Source organism: Poecilia latipinna, unplaced genomic scaffold (genome assembly GCF_001443285.1).
Source record: "Poecilia latipinna isolate Pla-1442-1.1 unplaced genomic scaffold, P_latipinna-1.0 Scaffold662, whole genome shotgun sequence".
In the NCBI taxonomy this organism is placed as follows: Eukaryota; Metazoa; Chordata; class Actinopteri; order Cyprinodontiformes; family Poeciliidae; genus Poecilia; species Poecilia latipinna.
Genome location: NW_015113278.1, coordinates 163,421 through 186,512, shown reverse-complemented (window position 1 = coordinate 186,512; position 23,092 = coordinate 163,421). Strand labels below are relative to the sequence as shown.

General features: G+C 39.3%; 1 protein-coding gene across 4 annotated transcripts in view; it reads right to left on the bottom strand.

Annotated features, from left to right (window-relative positions):
• The window catches only part of kcnq4 (potassium voltage-gated channel subfamily Q member 4), a 69,629-nt gene that overhangs the window by 28,218 nt on the left and 18,319 nt on the right, over positions 1-23,092 (bottom strand). For all 4 annotated transcript variants that reach the window (XM_015044095.1, XM_015044096.1, XM_015044097.1 and 1 more), the window contains exons 2-5: positions 2,274-2,364; positions 1,040-1,166; positions 724-899; positions 111-236 (exon numbers count right to left, since the gene is read on the bottom strand). In XM_015044095.1, coding sequence (XP_014899581.1) covers positions 111-236; positions 724-899; positions 1,040-1,166; positions 2,274-2,364 — 520 coding nt within the window. The remainder of the gene's footprint in view (positions 1-110; positions 237-723; positions 900-1,039; positions 1,167-2,273; positions 2,365-23,092) is intronic.

Genomic DNA, 23,092 nt, shown 5'->3' with positions numbered 1-23,092 from the left:
TTAAATGCTCTTGAAAGCTTTGCCACCGTAAAAATGTACAGTCACCACTCGCTAAGAGCGAGGAGCCTGTGCAGCCGGGGGGGGGTGGGGGGGGGTTGTGCAGTACTCACAGTCCCCCACCAGAGGGAGTCTGCATAGGTGCCAAAATCTGAGTTGATGTCTTTCTCAGCCAGGTAGACGAGGAAGGAGGCGAAGATGAGCACCAGGAAACCGATGTACCAGGCTGTAATCAGCTCCTGTCAGGCAGAGAATGGACATCGATCACATTAGTCAACAGCTTTTTTAGCATCCTGATCCCTGCTGTCGTTACCATATCACTACTGTCATTATTGGCTAAGCTTTGCCTCATAACTGCATTTGGCTTGCACTTTGACTTGGTTACGTTGGGAGAGCTTTTACATCAATTCACCATCATCACTGTAGCTCACTACATAATGCTGACAGCAGGATGTGCATCACTCCTGTCAGCAAAAGAAGCCCCTCACAAAGCGAGCAGCTCAGACGCATGTGTCAAGGCGGGAAGCGTTAATTAATTAGCCTTAGCATGTTTCCTTTCACATCGCCTGTTAATAACCCGTTCGTCCAAACAGTAACCGTCACGTACAACGCTCATCGTGCCACCCAAGTAGAGGCAAGCTGGGACCAAACTTCATATTCCTCAAATATAAATTTGAGCAGTCAGGTTTGTTTGGCAGAACAAGTGTAGCCGTTTGTCATTTCCACCTTGCTGTGAGCATAAACCACGGAGCCAAGTAGTTTCCAGGTGCCTCCCCGTCGGTCCATGCGAACCATGCGCAGGATCTGCAGGAAGCGCATGCTGCGCAGGGCTGACGTGGCGAAGATGTTGCCCTGCGTCCCCGCGGCGATCACCGCCAGCGATGCGATAAACACGATGAAATCTACAGCAAAGGCGTTCGAACAAAACAGCAACAGAAAGAGATAGGAAAAGGTCGTTACGGGACAGATGTTTACAAATCTTGTCCACAGGAGAACACAGAACTGCTGGGTTTGATTTGACTGTTCACACACAGACTCTGACCTATGACACAGAAGGGCTTCCTGGCAAATCTCAGGCGTCCCTGCCATCCCCGGTATCTGCAGCAGCAGCCAGCTGCCCAGATCCTGATGAAGTACTCCAAGCCAAACACCACGATCATTACAAACTCCTGCAAATCACACACAAACACATCCGTCGCATTTTGATCCATTCATCACAAACTTGCTCCAGGTATTTGCATGCACAGAGCGTTACAAGTTGACCGATTCACACAGCTTTTTCTATATTTGCATCCTCAATGCTTTTTGTTCTGACGTCGCAGACCAGTCAGAGTATTTATGGCAACTGTAGGTCCAGCATTTTACTCAAGAACAGTTGAGCATGAAGCAGAGCTGAGGACGGGATTGCCAACCTTTCAACTGGAGAGCTTCGTTTATATCACAGCATTTAAAAAAAAAACTATAAAATAATAAATATAAATCCCAGAAAACAATCATCACAATAGAAGAGTGGGGAAGACGAGGCCATAGAAAACCACATGGTTATTCCACCAAATATTGATTTCTGAACTCTTCCTGAGTTAAAACATTAGTGTTGCTGTTTCTAAATGAATATGAGCTTGTTTTATTTACATTATTTGAACTTATGTTAAACCCACTGCATCATTGTCTGCAAATAAACACAAAAGTTTTGCTTGAATTTCAGAGACATGTCAGTAGTTCAGAGAAGAGCACTGTTGTGTCATTATCATTGTCACTTCAAACATCGAACTGCAAGATTTCAAGATTATTTATAAAACAGGAAAACAAACTAAGCCACAGCTTTGTTTGTTTTCATTTAATGGTGCAGATTTCTGGACTCCACAGGACCAAAATGTCAATAAACGACGGCGATAGTGTAAGTAAAGTCCGCTGACGGACAGCGTAAACTAAACGAGTGTGAAAGTCGGGAGCGTTGACACATAAATGATGAGAAAGGCAGGAGAAGGTGGATGAGTCAGGTTTGGAAGGAAAAGTGAGCATCCATTAGTTTTCACTAAAGCAGCTAAAGCACAGAAGAAGAGAGGTGATTAAGGGACGGCTTTTAGGACTAGAGCATCATGTCTGTGATTTCCTGCAAAGTCAACATCACCTGAATCCGCTCAGCTGCTTATACAACTACCTCCGTGATGAAGTAAAACTACACAAATACAAATGTACAAATATCTATAAAGGAGACTGAAAATGCCTGCTAAATGTCACTTATATGTGTCAGAGAGATGAAGAGGAGGTCTTACCAGGATGAAGAGGCCTTGGTTGGCCATCTTTTGGTACTCAGGAATGGTCGAAAACACGGACAACACCAAGCAGCTGAACACCAGCAGGAAACTGAAACACACATATTTTGCTAATTAAGTTACCAACTTTTTTTTTTAAGCAACACTTTGATTTATAATCAGGCATAAGCTACACGTTTGAACACGTATGACGGAGCTCTCAGGTCAAATGAGCTGAATAAAACTTACTGAAATGCGTAGGCTTCACTTTCTGTGTCAGTAAAACAATTTCGCACTGTCAAACCTATTAAATGTCCTGTAATTTTTATCCAAAATAATAAAAAAGAGACAGAGAGAGAGCGTGCTAACAGATATTAGCAAAACTTTATGAGATATGAACGCATACGAAAGAAATTTTGAAGGTTTTCAGCGGCAGATTACCAATTATTTCATTGGAGTGCACCGGTTGTAAAAAGATAAATTTTGTTCCCTCTAAATGATATTAGGCTTTAGGTGGAAACTTGGACATTATTTTGCATTTCCAGGAAGTTTGACAAAAGCATTTGCTGTGTCTATGGTTATGATTGAATCCTATATTGAATGAATGGACTCTCATAGTTGTCCAATAATGTATTATGTTCATGTATATAGGAAAAAGTGTCACAAAAACACACAGGACATAACACTAATGAGTTAAATAAATTATTGCTCCATAACTTTACACAAACACAAAATGTAGTTATAGAGAACGATACAGAAGCAAAACATTGTGACAACATTTATTGAAAGTGCAGCAAAGTTTCTTGGTGATTAATACATTTTCCGTCCTTATTAAAGGTCACATTTTGCCACTATCTGGTGGTCAGAGACTGAACAGATGTGGCTAATAATATTCATCATCGTGACAGAAAAGTAGACTGCATGAATTCCTGCTGATGAACTCAGAAAACCGAATTAGAGCAACAAGCCAAAAGGCTTTTGACAATATTTCAGTTCATGTACCGTTTAGTTAAGACATATTGTTGTTGCATCTCAAAATATACCTTTAAAAAGTGTGACTGGTGTGAAATAGTCGGGTTTTTTTAAGGAGGCGACAACTTCAGTTTGAGCAAAAATTACAATCCCACTCCAGCTTCAGCGCCGCACCGAAATAAAACCACATAAATAGTGAATAACTGTGCCTTGTGTTTAAGCTGCTCTCACACTGGTATAAACAACTCATTTTTTATGAGTTATTTCAGATGTAGGAAGCCTGGCAATTATTTCATTCAGCAAAACATGACTGTTGAGGAACAATATTTAGGAACAAGTTATGTTAGGTTTGTGAAAAGAAAAAAATATATTCTGTTAAGGAAAAAATGAAGATTCAAGGATTCCTCAAACACACATGAACAAATCAAACATTCTAGTATTTGACGAGAAAATAACATTATGAGATAGAATAAAGCTAAAAATGACATAAACTCCCATATAAGGCTAATCAGTTCTCATAAGGAAAGTGATTATACTTGAAAAAATCTTAAAGAGAAATATGCTGAGAGAAAAATCAATGCATCTGTCATATCTGTAAAGAGAAAGAATAAACCAAGATTTGATGATGCACACTTTTAATTTTTTTTTTTTCATTTAATTTAAACAGGAAGGTTATTGATTTTCATTTATTTTTAATAAATGGGTCATTTCTGATAAATCCAGGTTTGCTTTTTCTACTCTCACCCTTTAGGGAAGTTATTTATCAGAAATCTAATAATAACAAAACAACTCCTAATAAATTTAAAAAAATGTGAAAGAATAAATTCTTACACTTTTTTAAATGGATCGATCTCAACTATGTCTACGTAGGGAAACAAAACCATCCTGATGAATCTAACAGTGAATAACTTGGAGGCTTCAAGTGAAAATCTGTGAGTCTGTGTTTTCCACGTCTTCCTCAGAGCCGCCACTTTGTCAACACAAACGGGGAGGAGGAGGACTCAGTAAGCAGCTTCTCGGGCTCTTGTGCCGTCTGCCTGCATAACCACAGTTTGCAGCTGGTGAGACGCCACAAATAGAAAGACAAAGTGGACCTTAGACAGCCAGGAAGACACCAGACACCGACTGTGAAAACACAGACACCCCAAATTACCACTGTATGCTTTCTCGGTGTGGCACAGAGCACAAAGTTTATGCTTCATAAACGGAATAGTTAGGAAAAAAACAAAAAAAAAAGAAACAAAACAACAACTTTGATGACGCTGTACAAACAATGCATTTTGGTCATTCATCAGCTGAGTAACATGCTGACTAAACCGTCTGACTTTTTTCCCCTCAATTAACTCAAAGCGCAGCGTATGCACCAGTGGTGGAGAACGTACTCAAAAAATGTACTTAAGTACAGTAAGGAAGTACTTGTACTTCGTTAGTTTCCACCACTGGTATGCACGTCCACGACGAGGAGATTAGGTAGAGCAGCATCTCAAATGGTTTCGTCTTTTATTGGCCCCTTCTTCATGACAGGAAACAAAGTGCAGCACAGTGTTGGTTTTATAAAATACAGACGAAGGATTCCCAGTGTTAAAAACATGAAGAGATAACCTGATTTCTCTTTTTAGCAAAAGTTTCAAAATGCAGTGATGGATTTCCTAAAAGGAATCTGTGTACCCAACGTTTTTCATATTTGAAGTTTCCAGGAAATATATACATGTGAAAGATTTTAATTTTTACAGCCTACAAGGCTCTTCCACAGTCAATAAGATGCATGAAGACGGGAGACATTTATAGAAAAGGCAGAGTCACCTTCAGCGACACACCAGCAGAGCCTCTGAGCACCTAGAAAGATGGCTTCTTTTTTCCCAGGATGCTTTGCATGTGGTGCCTAGAGTGTGGCTAATCGCTTTTTTTAATCATTGATTAAGGCACGAAGATTTAAAGAATCTGATGTGGAGATATCTCCGCCATTTTTGGACAAGTACGTCCTGCTATCGTAGCAATGAAAATAAAACATACTAATAATTACGACATCAAAATGCAGGCCAATAAAAAGGAATAGAGGACTTTGCAAACAATAATACAAACTAATCATCTTAATATATCCAGTTTACGGTGTGTGGGGTAACAAAACACTTAAATCTTATTTCAAACGGGACAGCCTCAGTGCATTCAGATCTTCATTCAGGGAAAGACGATGAGGCAAATTTGGTTTATCTCTCTAAAAATGTACACAGCTGACATCTGAATACAAGTAAATCATTTTGTAGATTTTAGTGAGAAGTGTCTCGACCTTAATTTGAAGGATACAAGTCGGTGATTTACCAGTGAAGTCGGTCTGCCCCTCCTTTTCTTCAAGCTACGTTTGCATTCAGCCTGAATACATCAGGAACTGGGTGATTTGATGTCAATATAATTACTTTAAGTGAATTGTGAGCATCGTAACCTTAAGTTTAAGGATGCATCCACTAAATCACCCAATTCACTAAAGCTGAAAGCAGACTTGGTACATTAATTCACAAAGTCACACGGCAGAGGACTTGTGTGTCAACATGTGATCATGATGCAGAGCCGATTTTCTGTCAGCTGTTTAAGTGAAAAGTTAATGTTAAGTTTGAAAAGCGAGAACTTTGTGGTAACTTTATCATTAGTATTTGCCTTGTGAGTCAGAGGCTGAGAGGGAGCAGGAATGGGTCATCTTTTAAACCTAACCCCATCACAAGCCTGCTTCATGTAAGCAAAGATAGTGCATAGAAATAAATAAATAAACACTAAGAAAAAGAGATAGATGAGACACCAAATCCATGAGTGATGCATATGAAGAGGGAGTCATATTTCTGCTGAGAGAACATTTCCTATCCACCAGCCAGGATGGCTGTCCACCATCAATCCCTCTCTTTCAAGGAAACGTCAATTAGGACCAAAGGATCAGTTCCACCAGAACAGCAGAGAGGGAAGTCTGCACGGCTTTGACTTTATCTAGACCCAACAACATCTCACTATATATATATATATATATATATATATATATATATATATATATATATATATATATATATATATATATATATATATATATATATATAGTTAAAAAAAAATTATTCATTTTAAAAGTATGTCAGAACAAATACAGCAAGCTTTGACGAGAAGATGAACCTCGCTGCAAGGTTTTGTCCTTCACCGTTTTCAATTTTTTAAAACAGTGACCGTCGTTTTGATATCTAAAGAATCCAGTGAGTCGCACTTGAATGCAGCACAGCAGGACACCTGTTTGAGACGGTGGCACTAGGGCGGTACCAGGTGAACGCTACAGGCAGTTTAGCCTGTTTTTCTCAGAATGATGTAGAATGATGTCGTTTCAAACGAGCGACTAAATTCACGGTATTGATGTTGAAAAACTGTGCAGTTAGTCTTTGGTGCGGTCGTCCCCGTCCTCCTCCTCGTCACCATGGCTGAATAATTAACTGCAATGTTCCCAAAAATGCAGATTTTTTTTTTTACTGCTCTAGTTTTGGTTCCACCTTTTAAAGTTGCACATATGCATGCTTCAGCTTCGCACGTAAACGTCCCACATGTGTACAGATTTAAAAGAACGGTTTATTAGTTCAATAAACACGCGTGCCAAACCAAAAACACTTTGCCAAAAATGTTCAGGAGGAATACGTGAACCATTTTATCCTGAGCTCCTAAATGCTTGTTGTTACAAAATTCTACTCTCCTCCAGACTCAAATTCAAAATAAAAAATTTTTTTTGCACTTTTTTATATCACTCTGAGCATTTGAAGAGAAAGTTTTAAACTTGAACCCTCCATAAAAGACACTCTGGTATAATTATCGACTGGTCTTATAAAATATAGTTTGTGAATTTCCTCAAAATAATTGTCTGACATGTATTGAAACGGGTCATTTTGGATTTTCTAATAATGGGTGATGGGTAAAAAAAAATAAAATCAGGATTGATTTGACAAGTCAAAGACAAAAGCATGTGAAATTATGAATAACTGCATTTATTCAGTATAGTTAAACTTTTGACTTTTAGAAAGTGGAAGAAGGAAAACAACCTCCATTTTCCTTTTTCTATAAATTCTTCACTTTTAAAACTGTCTAGGAACCCACGAAGACCTCATTTACTACAACTAATATGGAAAGAATAGAAAAGGAAAGATTTACTAAACATAATATTAATAAAATGAGCATTTTTGCCATGCAGTGGGCTCCAAAAGGATTGCCAAAATGCCATGGAGGAAATAACTAATAACACCGAGCCACTCAGGTGGTTCTCTGAAAGGCTGTCTATATTAGTAATTGCCCCAGAACTACCAAAAGAGAATAATGCATGTTCTGCTTTATAAAGACAATCTCTGATTTTCTGCAAAAATCTAGCCAGGAGTAATTTGTCTCACGGACACCGCAGAGAATCCAGAAAAAAAAAAAAATGCAAACCCAGGGAAACAGGTAAGAGAGGGAAGGACTGAAAAGAAAAAAGCACAACATAACTCTGCGCTGAAACGCAAACTGAATGCCGTTACACTCCACAAGCCGCTGCACATGTGTTTAAAGTGTGCGCACTTTGAATTCAGGGACGTAAAACTCCCGAGGGGCGACGGACGGCTGCAGAGGCAGACAACAAATACAGCCTACATGGCAACCGGGCTGCTTTTAATGGACACAGGGCAAGGTGCTCTTACTGCTGTTCTCCTGTAACCATATACAAGCAAAAACTGAGCTCTCATGTTACTTAGCATGGCCTCCCAGGATACTGACAAGCCAAAGCTCTAATAAACACGTATGACAATGTGTGCAGCTGTGTGTGTGTGTTTGTGTATGTTAGCACTCGCTGCTGTGTGCCAGCAAGTGGAGCAAAGAGAAGCAGACGTGGTGGATTGTGAGAAAATGCAGCCTTGATTCAATCACCTCGGCAAAACGGCTATCAGTTACGTACAAAACAGCAGCTGGAGGGAGAGGAGAGGACACTGATGAAGGCTGAGCAGGAGGACAAACCGGAGGCGAAAGAAGCAACATCTCAAAATGAAAGAAGAAGTGTGGAAAAGGTCCTGACCCGCAATCTGGGCCAGTGGAAACACAAGAAACCATAAAGTTCAGTCCCAGAGGACACATCTGCCACAAGGGCATCCTCTAGAAACCATGTGGCACGTCAAAAAGCATCATTTCCTTTCTACTTTACGTTACATGTCAAGTTACAACCTGTGATTTAATGTGATACACAAAGTAGTCAATAACTGTTAAAGGGAAGGAAAAGGTTACAATGCTTTCTAGTACTTTTCATTGCAAATGAAAATCCAAAAATAAACCTCTGATCTTCATTTTCTATTTTAAAGCCACGAATCACTGTCGTTTTCACTTTACAAAAATGTTGTTTTGTGTTGGTCCAACTCATCCAATCCCAACAAAACGCGTTGATGTTTGAATACATTTGTGAGTCGCAGTGCAGACACAGATGTACATACGCACTTAGACACATCAAGCAGAACATAATATTTATTTATAGGGGGCTCTATGTCGGATATATCAGTAACAATGTCAAAGCCAGCACTTCGGGTATACAGTTACACGCAGCTCTCCAAATTTTATAACAGCTGGGTTGAGGAACGAGCAATAAGTACGAGAACAACAGCATTTTCTACCCAAAGGATGGGGGGGGAGTGGAAAAGCAGTGAGTGAAAAAGAGGAGGGCAACTGTCGTCAGCAGGGGACGAGAAGGGAGAGGGGGGGAAAAAAGCAGAGAAAGGTGGAAACAGTAGAAAGATATTAATAGCATTTCAGTCTCTTTAAATAGTGACTGCAGACGAAATGTGCTCAGGTAGGCTGCAGAGTACAAGCGCAAGCACAGCTTAGAACGGGCCATGCTGCAGCCCCCCCCTGCCCCCCCACTCCTCTTTCTGGGACAGCAAACTTTTTTAAGGCAACAACTAAAAAAATACACACGCACACGCAAACAAATAAGAGATGAAATGTGCAATTTCTGAACGGAAAAAAGAAAAAAAAATGCTGACTGAGCAATTCATGGGCTATAGTGATGATACATGCTCCACAGTGTGTGTGTGTGTGTGTTTTTGTGTGTGTGTGTGTGTGTGTGTTTTTGTGTGTGTGTTTTTGTGTGGTTACCTGACATGAAAGTGTTGAACAGAAGAAGAGAAACCTGTTTGTTTTGCTTTGAAGGCCGTGACCTTCAGAATGTAACGCGGTCAGATCAATTATTCACGTCTTTGGAGGTCACGGGAGAACCAGCCAGCCGAGCTGTTTGCGTCCACTCCTGGACACTTCAGCACAGATTAGTTGTTTTACATGCGACGGCCTTGGCAAACTGCTCAGCTGAGGGATCAAACGCAGCCACTGCTTGCTGGCGCCGACACCTCACCGACCAGAGATGACGCTTTTATAACGCACTGCCAAATAGAGCGACACATTTTCCTGCTGGAGATCCTCACCTCTGGTTCTAGAGCCCTTAAACTAACAACACTATACATGCAAAAGTATCCAAACCCCTTGAACCTTTTCGTTTTGTCACTTAGCAACCACAGTCCTCAGTGTGTTTTACCTGGATCAGCACAAAGGAATACAATCTTTGTGAAGCGAAAATAAAGTTACACAGGGTTTTAAAAGATTTTCATGACTAAAAATAAATCTAGAGATACACGATGCTGGATTTTTGGTCGATATCCGATATGCTAATTCACTAAAACTCATTTGTCCGGTAACCGATACCGATATTTTTTTTTGCTATCCCTACTTACTGATATTGCTTTCTCTACTGTGGAGTTAAAATACAGCATTATCCTTGTCAATTTAGCAAAGACAAATGCTAAAAAGGAGGCTGAAACTTTCATATTTAACGTCAAATGTATTGATGACATTTTCTCTATCTAAGACAATGACGACACTCAAACAGTTCAAATGTAGTGCAGGCATCATTGTCGCTGGTTTGTCATGTAAAAACTATGCCTTTTATATCGGTGACTTATTTTGTCTGAGGTCTGATATTAAATTTTACAGCTAATATCAGTTCGATACCAATACCATGCCAATAATATCATGCATCCCTAAACAAAATCTGACAATTAGGTATACGTGTGTATAAATTAGCCCCTTTTCTTCTTTTTACCACTAAATAAAACCCAGTCCAGCCAGTTGCTTTCAGTAGATACCAAATTAGTCACAGTCTCCTTCTGTGCTGCTTAAGCTCAGTATGAACCCAGCTGTTCAGTGAAAGCCTCGGAGGCTTAAGAGAACATCCGTCAACTACGTTTAACAAACAAAGAGTTGGATTTAAAAACAACACCCCGAGCTTTTAACATGGGTTTCCCCCAGAAAACTTGCCAGGCCCGGTGGTTGTGCACTAGGGGAAGTCACTCATGTCTTGTTTTTGAGTTAAAAAAATGTTTAAAGTTGCCAGAAAATTTGAAAATATCACTTGATAATCATGTGTTACTAAAAGATTGGAAGATTAATACCTGAACACCAATTATAAAGTCTTAAAAAATGCAAACATTTTAAAAAGCAATGCTTAGCCTGGTGCGGGCACAAATAAAGCCTGGTGGCCCGCCAGGCTTGCAATACACTGGGGGAAACCCTGCCGCAATTCGTTGAATTATTAAAAGAAACAACTTTTTCTACAACAAAGGTAATTCAGAAAACGTGGCATGGTGTGGGGAGTCTTTTCTTTCGCATGAACTGCGGAGATGGTCAGATGTTATGGGAAGACGAATCGAGCTGAATAAAAAGGAATCATGGACAAAAATTAAAATCTCGATGGAAGGAGAACATGACCAGTGGCGCCCCCCGATGGCCACTCCGTAAAAACTGCTTGGAAAAATTTACATTTTGTGGAGGCACCACTGTAAGTGACTGGCAGGATGTTGGTCTATCACAAAGGAAATGAGCAGAGTTTTTTTACGCTGTGATGTTACAAAATGTCAAACAGTTCAAAGGGTGTGAGTGTTTATGCGAGGCGCTGTTGTGAGATAGATAATAGTAAAAGATATTATTTTAAATAGAGCTGCACAGTTAAATGTTAAATGCTTTTTCCCGGTTTTATGCGCCATCCCAAAAAAGCAACATTTTAGTGTCTGTTCCCTGAAGCATGAGGTTTAATGAAGCAGAAATAATCCCAAAAATCCAAGTGACATTTTCAGTGTTTTAACCGTTTCTCTAAAAATTGTTTCCAAACCACAATCCCAAACACTATCGCCGAAGAACAGAGTGAGCTCTGACGGTCACTTGTTTAATTAACCCCTCTCGTTAAACATTACACTTAACCAAATTCTTAAGTCTCAAAACCACATTTTCACAAATGTTTTGTTTTTGTTTTTTCCCTTAAGATCTATTTGGGACAACACATTGTTCAGCACACTCTTTCCCATATACAAGCAGGGACATTAACCTGTACTCGCATGGTATTGCAGCAATCAATCCAAATAGTTTTACTGCTAAGCTCCAGCTGTCTGTTCAGTTATGGTTACAACTTCACTGTCAGGGTCTTTGGAAAGCTGCTTGTGATATAAAGGGAGGACACACCTGGCTTCTCACAAACCGTGTAATGCATTCCCAGAGACCATTGTTTCTTCAAGTGGAAATTGTGACCTTGGCTGTGGTTCTCATGTGTCAAAACATGGCAGACTAGTATCATTTCTTACTGGAATGCAAAAAATATCCTCACAAGTGTATCCAGAATGCTGACGTATTAGGCAAACAGGAAAAATAGTCTGATGCTGAGAACTACGGGCACAAATCAGAGTGAAATACGTCAGCTATTTAATGTAGTGCTAAAAAAAAGAAAAAAAAACTTAAGACTTAAGATGCAGAAAATGTTTGTAATTCTAATTTAGACTTGCATTCCTGTGGAAAGGAATTTGTCTTCTACAAAACCACTTGCATTTCTGAATCAGTTTTATGCATGTTTGTGATCATCTGATACACAACCCAAAGCAGGAATCTACATAAATAACTCAGCTTATAGGTGTGCATCTTGAGTATAAAGAGGAAATGTTTACACAGTCTTTACAGTTCTAGTTAATGGGACAAACAAATCAGATTGGACAGGCAGAATAGAGATTCTTGAGTTAGAATCAGCAGAAACTAACTTTCTTGGTCATGTCTTTGTGTAATTTATAATCTGCGAATAAAGATTACATAAGGTGGGGTGCAAGGGCCTGTCTTTACTTTCAACAGATTTGATTAATCTCTGGGGAAATTAAGCAAATAAAAAAATGCAATCATTATTGTTTAAACTTTACCTTTAATAACATAAAGTTACCTCATTTTTAAAGTGAAATCAGTAATTATTTTATAACAAATTTATATCAGTAATGATTTCTTGGTTAATGTCAAGTTGTCATAACAAATACATTTTGAATAATGTCAACTTTGTATTAAAAGTGTCATAATTTACCGAATGATGCTTTATGATAACAGTCATAAATATTCATGAAGGCTTATTCATGTTCATGACAGGTGTTATGTCATGTTTATGATGGTGTCATGACAGTCTTATTCAGCCCCCTTCAAATAAAGTGTTACCAAAAAATGTTTTATGAATCCTAATTATGCAGCATCCCACGTAGATGTAGTGTTTTGTGTTGAGCGTAAATTCAAAAACAGCCCATTTTGATGCATGCGAAAGCAAGCCGCTGTTATTTTCCTTTTCTCTTTTGCACTTAAAGCTGGTGGTGTCTGGTTGCTCTGAGGAGTAATTATGCAAAAACAGGGTGCACGGCTGGCTGGAGGCTGAAGAAAAATGTGCCGAATGACCACATATTTAAGTAGTAAATGGAGTGAAATTAAAACGTAACCGCAGAGGGAGCATAAATTTGTGACGTGAGAACGGTTTCATTGGAGGCTGCTCGCGCAAGTTTCAGACTTTGTGTGTTATCTAGCAGGATTGTTGATTCACGGTAATTTCTTCGTAATTGGCGACGGTTTGACTAGCAAGATTCAGACGTGTGCGTATTTTACAACTTCAGGATGATTCAGTGTGAAATTGTTCTCATAAAGTTTGATAATTTATGTGGCTGCAGAAAAAAAAAAAGTGGCCCTATCCACATTATTTACATCAGTTGCCCACAAAGCTGGAATAATGACCGTAATGAAAACCCCAATGAGCTGATAATGAGGTGCGCTTTTTGGGTTCATCAACAGGAAAAAAGGAAAAAAAAAAAAAGGTCTCTTATTTGCAGCCCAGTTTGCGGCGTACGGGGTATGTTATATTCTCAGGTTTGGGGCTGCAGTCAGAGAAAAACACAACACAGACTGGGAGATTCAGCTGCGCTGACATTTAGCTGTGCTACAGTTACCTGTAGCCTACCAATTAGCCTACAAACATTTTTATTTGCAGCACCGACAGCTTCTTTACACAACTTGTAAAGGAGCTTGTAAGATGTTCTCTAATTGCAGCTCAGACTTCTTACAGCTCATGTTGCATTGAGTGAGCTTTAGCTGCAAGTCTGGATCCAGTTGGATTTATAACAGGGATATAAAAAGAAAATAAAAAGACTACACCACAAGAGCGTCTGCGTCGCACATTTTGTTTAGCTCAAGGTTTTAATGAAGTATGCGAGTGTCGGAAAGAAGGTTTTATTCACTTTATTTACATCAGTTAATTACTGAGCTGGAAAACTTCAAATATTTCTTTTGTTTTCATGTGTTAAATGTTTCGGGTCATCAAACAAATTTTACTACCAGGGAAAAGATACCTGGAGTAAACACAAAATGTGAAAAGCAATTGCCACGTAAACCTTATAACAGGTTTTGCTGACGTTTGAGGCTACCGGGAGGTGATTTACGATTAAAAGTTCACACTGTGTGTAGAGCTCTCAAACATATTTATTTTGGATTTTGAACAGTTTGCTTCACATTGCATAACACGTGTTTTAGATCTTAAGATCCTGAACTGATGAATAGACATTCATCTTCAGGATTTTCTCAGAGAGCAAAACATTTGATTCCACGAATAAGTAAAAGTCAAAGCACCACCTCCATGTTTTACTGTCATTATGATGTCCTGTTTCTGAAACCCTGGTAGTTTCATGACGAATAATACGGAAGACAAAGCTTCACAATAACAGCCAGAAAATTTTCTCAAAAGCCGTCAGTCTCTTCTTATTATCGAGGGGGAACAAGCGTTTGCCATATCTTACGTGATTTACACCAAAGAACCTCAGATTTCACTCAAATGATGTCGAAGATCAGGAAACAGTCATGTAGCGTTTCACAGGTTTACTGAAATGACCACCACCCCATGACCCCAAAACACATGTGCACCCCACACACCCCCAGCCCACTCTACTGAGCCTGTGACTGGATTTAAAGCCAATCATCATTACTCTGTGACACGTCTGATCTGGTTTCATTGGCAGCAGGGACCTCAGGTGATGTATTACGCAGAGTCGGGGGCAGCTCTTCTGGATTGAGAAGCGAAACACAAGAAAGTGGTGGCGGTGACATCTGAACTCGCTAATGGGATTGGCCCACAACTTTGAGGTTCCAGAGGCGTGAGAAAGTGAGCAGAAGCCACCACCGAACTTGGTAGTCAGCAGTTGTGGAGGAGAAACTGACAGGGTTCTCAAAGAGCACAAAAAATTGTTTACACGTTGCCGTGTGTGCAAGAAATCGAGTGGATTTTGTAAAACATCATGTCGTCCACATCTACGGAGTATGTGTGATGTCTTTGACCGACTCCGCTTTGCGTAGCAGCTGTACGACAGTGCAAACTCTGCAGAGGGACTTGTTTAAGCTGTGTGTACACGCGAGTAATTGACAGCGACCAAAACTTTCTTCTGTGATCTTGACTATCTGTCTCATCAGGACATAGTAACGGTTTTAACAAATACATTTTTATAAAAGTGACATACTCCGTCTTTAAATCTTCTTCAGTGCACACTGAGCAGCTGCATAAGTGAGGTAGTTGCTGTTGGTTAATTGTTGTAGCATTTCAGTTTTTTATGCATCTTTGCGTTGCATGTAGAGTCTCAGAGTTGTGATCTTCATCCCACAGATTTTTTTAAATTTATTTTAGAGATGTTCAAAGATTTTCAGTTGCCTGGCTTATTAAATTCTGCATGCCACAAAGTCAATCAAAGGCAGGCAATGCTGAGAGATTATTTTCTTCGTCACTACGTCGCTGACAGAAGTGTGACGGAAAAACATGCAATATTTGAGGAATTGATCACTAGCTTAGAAACTTTATGTAGTGACATAAAGACAGCTTCATCTTTCACATGTCAAGGGAGACTGTGAGACTATTTAGGCATAAAGACATAAAAATCCAATAGAAATTTAGGTAGGCGAGTACACCAACTCTGGCAGATTTAGCCAAGTTCTAAAAGTATATTTGGTCAAGACATTTCACACAGGTTGCAATAACGATTTCAGAGGCTAACAAGCGACTCACTTATCAAATTTTGTCAAGGGACTTCTTTAAAGATTGCCTTTCATTGTGGAAAAATAAATAACTGATGCCTGAAAGGCAGACGATCCTAGAACCTATTTTTAATTTTCAGTAATAATCAATTGACAGACAAATAACAGAGGTAAAAGAGTAGAATCAATAGAACATCAGTTACTTAGCTAAACGTTCAGAAAATAGCCGCAGAGTGATGCATCGGTTGGCATTGTAGCTTTGCAAGAGCGTTGCGGGTTGAATCCTGGCTTCGGCTCTTCCTGATAATACCGTCTCAGGGGGCTTTTTATCCAAAACTGGTTCCAGTACTGAACTGCTGCTAGTGCTTGGGTAGTACCAGTTTTCTAGGTTTCATCTGCCGCTAACTCTGGTTCTGCAAACTGGAGCGTTCTGGGTCAAGAGGAAAGGACTACTTTTGTGGACTCTGAGTCAAGGGTGTCAATTTGCAGGAATACTGAGATACTGTATTGTTATAAGATTAAATAAAATTGATATTGGTTCAAGCATGAATTAGACATTTACAGAGCTGTAACGAGGGGACACTCAGCTGAAACCATTATAGAGCCAGACTTCGAGAAGAACTGGAACCCTGGAAGTACTTTTGGTAGGAAAACACAGCCAGAGCAGAGGTGCCAAGTCCAGTCCTCAAGACCTTCATCCTTCAACTTCACTATGATTCCCTGAATCAAATGGATAAATCCCATCTTCATTATGTCGTTTAACTCTGCAGCAGCCCGGTAACGAGCCATGCGTTTCATTCAGGTGCGGTAGAGCAGGTATTCATCTAAAGTTTGCATAGCTCTCAAGGACTGGATTCAGCTAGAGGGAAAATGAATGAAAGGAATATAGACCACAAAATTTGTTGTCCTTTAGGGACGGTTGATGTCATGGCTGCTGAGATTATCCCAGTATATTACCTAAACTGCCACAAACAATGTCAAAAGATTTTTTTTTTCCTACTGAAATATGGACAGGGTTGAAACATAAATAAGGAGGGTCAGTAAAAAAAAAAAATGTTATGATGTGCATGCTTTTTTGTGACAGAAAAAGTAAAACATTTATAGGAGTTAAAGCTATAAAAGATACAAAGGGAATTAAAGGAGGAACACCCCCAACATTTCTTCTGTGTCACCTCACTTAATTTATCCAAAGACAGCCTCACGTGTCGGCTTTGGACTGTGGTGCAGATCACTAATCCGCCAGCGTATGCGCTGCCAGACGCCAACAGTGACAGGTGTGACGGGATCCACGCAGAAAACAAGCACAGCTAAACGCTATCTGCCGCCGCAATTAAGGGTTCAGCACCACAACCCGGGTCACACCGCGCCACGTAGGAGCTGGGCTGCATTCCTCCTCAGGCCCAGTGTCAACACCGTCTGACTTAATGCCTCTTTGTCCGTCTCTGCCTGTCTCCGTGCGTCTGTCAGTGTCTAAGCAAAAAGACACTTTCCAGGACTGCGTGAAAAAGGCTTACATCACCTCCCGCCTCCAAGCGAAGACACTTTTTGTGTAAACATGCATCACGTTCAGCGTCACTTCGCCTTGTGTCGTCAGCCACTTCTAGGGTTTTACCTCGTAGCCGCAAACATGTCGAAGGAAAACACATTTAAGTAAGTTAATAGCACAATACATGAGAGTGGGCAAAAGAGCACAGGCAGAGTTGGATTATGGTTTTGTTTTGTTTTTTCTCTCTGGTGGAATAAGGAACAGTGCTCATCACGTGTTTTTAAATCTACTAACAGTAAACACAAGTACAATAAATATTTTTTCTGGCTGATGTCCATTCAATCCAAAAAAAAAAAAACTGTGCATGCTGCAAACTCCTCTGAGCCACAACCAAGCACAACATCAAAGTGGTGCATTACAGTGTGAAGAAGTGGCTCTCTAGTTCTCCTACTTTTGAAGATTAGTTCTCACACAGATGAACAAAAGCTAATAATTTTAATAACTTTTAATCTCTGCTGCTTCCATTTAGGGTGTAGTGTTGCTGTTTTGATTTCCTCTCTGGCAAACATCTCCCTGAGGACGAAACGAAAACATGAAGAGGATTTATCAAGTTTACTGCCCAAGTCCATAAAACATACAGCGCCTAGAAAAAGCTTTCTATTGTGTCAAAACCACAATGCTTTTCACTTGTATCTAAATTGATTTATCAACAAAAACCAGTGCACATACCTGAATTATAAGAAATTGGTACATGTTTTACATTTCTTTTAGGAAGAAGTAAATATTGTGGCACGTTGCACAAATCTGAAGATACAGCTGCAACAAACCGCTGGAATTATAATGAGCTTAAATTACACACAGGTGGAGTCTGCTTACTAATTCAGTGGCCCCTTTTTATTTGGGTGCAGCAGAGTAGAGTAAGTAAGTAAACAAAAATACAAGCCACCCTTTTCATTCGCAAAAGATTGAAAAACCTGTAATCTTTTCCTCCATCTTTTAAGTTATTATAACTCTTAGTTAAAACAAAAGTGCTTCTTGTCATAACGCTCTCATTGTACTCTTCTTAACTCGCTTCAGTCAATTAGGTGATTGGTCAGAGAGAGGAAGGTCAGCTACATAATTTATGTCATAACTAATGCCTTCTGAGTTAAGACCTCTGAGATCTTCCTCTAGTTTTCATTCTGTGTTTTCACGAAGCCTTTCAGGAGACGCAAACTTTTATCTTTTGGTTGAGGTCGCTTGGCACGCATCTAAAAGCTGCAGGTTGGTAGCCTTCAAGGACTGGACTTGGGCGCCTCTAGTGTAGGATATCTGAACTGGAGGCTTACACATAATGTGCCAGTTTAGTAATGAATGTTAATTATTAGGCGTGCTTTTGTAGTCGTCTAGCCGATCACCAGTTTTTGGTGACAATTTTTGTCTGAAAAGTTGCTAAATACAGCGACAAACTCGCCAAAATTGATAGATTGGTTATTGTCTCCTTTCTCTGTGTGTTTTTAAAGTCAGACATGAGATGAAACGAGAACAACAAAACGAGATATTGCCATTAATTCAAAGAATCGCACGACTCCCCTCGATAACGCTCACTCCGAGACACAGCTCGGACCTTACAGGACCTACGAGCTCGAGGCAGGAGGGTAAAATGATTGATTGAAAAACGACATCTGAAAAGAGAGAGAAAGAGAGAGAGAGAGGAAGAGGGGATAGAACATATATAGTACGGTAATATATATTCAGACAGGAATAGGAGGGGTGAGCGGTAGCGATGACCACAAAGAGTTAGTATCAGTCTGGGAGAGATAATGAGGAAAAAATAGTGGACAAGAGACAGAAAGAGGAGGTTGAATAATGGATTGGACAGACGAGAGACAGCGAGACAAGGAGAGCCAGAATGGAAAAAAAAAAAAAGTATCGTCTGTGAGGTCTCATCACACACTCGCTGACATTGCTTTAATCTTGGGGCCAAGAGGAGAGCAGAGGGTCCACACACACACGCACGCAGACACACACACACACACACACACACACACACAGTTGCAGGGTGAACATGGCTGCCGGCATCTAGCAGTAGATTTACGCTGTGTGTTTCTGTTTGCGTGAAGCAGCATTAGCAGCTGTTTTTTGTAAAAGGAGAAGGAGAAGAAACCCGAGTCAAGCAAGAACTTCTGGATGAAATCATAACATCCAAAAATGAGGACGGTTTCATTTGGCAGGTTTATGTCTGTGTTTTATGCCTTACAATAGCTCTTTTCTGTGCTTTTAATGTGAAAACGCGTATCGGCACCAAATGAATTTTTTTTCTTCACTGATAACCATTTATTGTATTCAGCCAGTGTTGTGACAGTGACACTAAATCTCTGTGCTCAAGGCTTCGGCCACAGAAAATGTACAAAGAATTGCAAAATCATTCACACCACTTGATTTTTTCTTTTTCTTTTCCACATTTTGTAACAAAAATAAACACATTTTAATGTATTTTATTGAAATCGTATGCACAGAGTACTGCGTAGCTGAACGAAAACGGTTAATAATTTTCAAAGTTTCTACAAGTAATCTGAAAAGTGTGGCTTGCATTTAGATTTTCTGTATTTCCAGTTGCAAGTCTTTTGTGGTTTGTCTTCACCTGCAAAGAGAAACTCCACACTCATCTTTTAAAAAAATAGATGAAGATTACTAATGTTGAATGGAGAACATCTAGGAATGTGTATTTTTACAATATTGTCATTGATTCTCAACTAAATTTAACTCTGGACTTTAACTAAGCCACTCTAACAAATGAACATGTAAATGAAAATGGACTGTTTGATCTCCAATCGTATGTTTAGGTGAAACTGCAAGTCTTGTGTGTCGTCTAGCAAGTTTCCTTCAGGTATCATTAATATTATCTGTACTTAGCTTCATTCCATCAACAGCATCAACACAGCATGATGCTGCCACCATCATGTTTCAATAAGGGGATCAGGTCAATCAATGACTGACTACACATTTGAACAACATTCATTGTTTTTGATCCATTTAACAATTATAAGCCGCTTTGGGTTGCTTTTCCTCAATAAAATACATTCCGGTTTGTGGCTGGCATCATTACAAAACGTGACATGGATTCGGGGGTGTGAATACTTTTGCAAGGCATTAAAGAAGTTTGAGAAAAAGACGCGATGTGGTCTACGAGGGACAAACATTTCCCAAAAGAGAAGTCTCCAAGTCCATAAGAAGACACCTGTTGATTGAAACTGATTTCAGCTGTGAGAAGAAAAAGAGACACAAACAAATGGATCTTAGAGAAATAAACTGAAGCAGTGTGGTTAAAAAAAAAGTACATTACAATAACAGGAACTGAGAAAGCAACTGGCAGAGAAAAAGAGGAAACGATACCGAAAGCAAGCGAAGCATTTTCGAGCGGGAGATGAAACACAAGACGAAAACAATCTCCGGAGACTGACAGGCGGCTTGCGTAATTAAGGCTTCCTCGTTAGCATTTGATTGTCGCTTATGGTCTGCCTGCAAAGCCACCAGTCAGGCGTTTGTGCACACAAACACACGAATATGACCACACAGTCCATTAATAAACATATGCATGAACGCTCGCACGTTTTGCAAATGCGCACCCGCCAATCAAGATCTTTTCTGACAGCAAGCACACTCAGCCACATAAACAATAACACACACACACACACACACACACACACTTTGTGCTCAGTGCAAAGCGCCTGCTGCATTGCGAGGCAGACCTTTTAAACACTGGCCCACGTTGTGATTTTGTTTGAGCTCCATCTCCATGGTGCTGCTTCCTCAAATGTTTATAGTGGCTGCCGTTATAAATTAAAACGGATCTTAACAACACTTAAGATGGGTTGTCCATGCTAGTGTGGCCAGGCAGCGACAACAGGAGAGAGACACACTCGCAGGGGCTACACTGTCCCAGGGCGCAGAGAAACACGAGGCAGGAAAACAGTTAAAGAACAAACTGTAAAAAAATAAATAAATAAATGAAAAATCTCAACAAGTTATCCTGAAAAGGAAAAGGTGGCTCAGGTTTGTGTGCCGTCATGAAGCTGGTAACGTCTTTTCTTCTGTAAATAGCTTGTTCCCATCATTTACCTTTTATCAACACAAACAGAGCGACGTCAAACCAACTGACAGAGAGCCGGAGGATCGGTCACGGTGCAAAAATCAGAGGGTGTGGTAAATGTTTGTGGTTTTTCTTGGTATGGTTCACTGATGTCTGTTCAAAAGAGTTTCATCAATAAAAGCGAAAATATTAATTTCAGTTCAGATACCCATATGCGAATTTAAATTATGTACTAGGAGCTAATTTGTAGGTGGTTATGCTTCCATAAACTACAATCAGGCACTTTACAGTCAGACACTGAGTTTTCTTCATTGCAGAAAATTTTATTTCAGCCACATTGGAGGGTTTTTTTAAGCATGAATGGACTGTTTGACGTTAAAATCCATAAAATCACTGTCCAGTTTATGGCCAAACTTTGACTAGGCAACTCCAAAACCTTCATTTCGACGTTAAAACCAGAGTTTTTCTGCTTTGAAACACGACCACGGATGCAATATTTGCCCAATCTCTCTTTTTTTAGGTTCTGTCTCCATGTTGAGTGCGGTTTTCAAAAGCTTTGAAAATGGTTTTGTACCGTATGAATACGTATTAATGACTTTATTTTTGATCTGGTCCTACATTTATCCAGATCAGTATGTGATGTGTTAGTTTTGAGCTCTTATTTTCTACTTGATTTTGTTGGGTTGGTTTCATCTGAGTGATTTCAAAAGTGTCTATTATTAATAAGGCTAGGTATGGCTAGCAAAACCGACCAAAAATGTGATTTCTCACAGGAAGGGAAGGAAATGTATATTTTCAAATAGAAATAGTTTTAGCTGCTTTTCTTCCTATAGGTGTTTACAAAGGTTTGATGCATATCCAACGACAGTGAGGACGGAGGTGAAGGGTTGTGCTGTCAAGACTTTCTGATGCACAAAGTTGAAGCAGCTGAAACATTTTTCCATCCATTGGACTGTTTTTTATTGAAATCGACTTCTTTTTGGTTTCTGATACTCGTTTGCACATCATTTTATTAAAGCCCAGTCATAAAATGTGGGTTAGGGTTTTAAATTAAAAGGTTTGAAGAGCAAACAGTTTCAATTTAAATATTTCTATACTTGTTTAAAGTACAATAAATTGTATTCATTTTCAGAATAAACACCACATAATAAATGAACTAACATACTTGATACATTTTAATCTTTGATTACTCCGAATCTTCTAAAAACAACCATTTAGTAAATTTAATAATCGCTTCTCTGTAATAAAGGTTAATTGTTTGTTGTTTTAATCCTTTTAGTCAGTCTGATTGATGACGGACCGAAAGAAAAACAGGAACAGCTGGACTGGGGAAATGCAACACATAACTAAAATTATTAATTACAGTAGAGAATGATGTTAGTTCTGTATGCTAGGCCTGTGTTTATATCATTATACATCGACTTAGACATTAATGTTTTGACTACTATTTTAATGTTGTGGACGATGTCAAACAAACATTTTTCCACATCTCTTGGTCTGGATCTAGTCATTCTGTATAGACAATTATGAACTGCTACTTAAATACTTAGATTTCTAAAGTTTTAATTAAAAAAAAAATGGCTGTCTGTATTCGCCTTTTTAATACACAGATGTCTTGTTGAGTTTTTGTTCCTACATGTCTAAAATTTACTGAAAAATAATAAAAAAAAGCCCAGGAGCCATCTTTGGAGTCTTATAAAGCCTTTAAATTTGCGACAGGTGCCGCTGCATTTCGCTGCACTTCTTATAAAGTTTACAGCAATAAGAGATTCCTTTTTTAAAAAATATCACTTTGGGTAAAAGCAGTGGTGGGAAGTAACGAAGTACAAGTACTTCGTTACTGTACTTCAGTACAATTTTTGTTTTTCTATACTTTACTTAAGTAGATTTAATAATGGGTACTTTCTACTTTTACAGTAAGTATCTGTACTTTCTACTTTT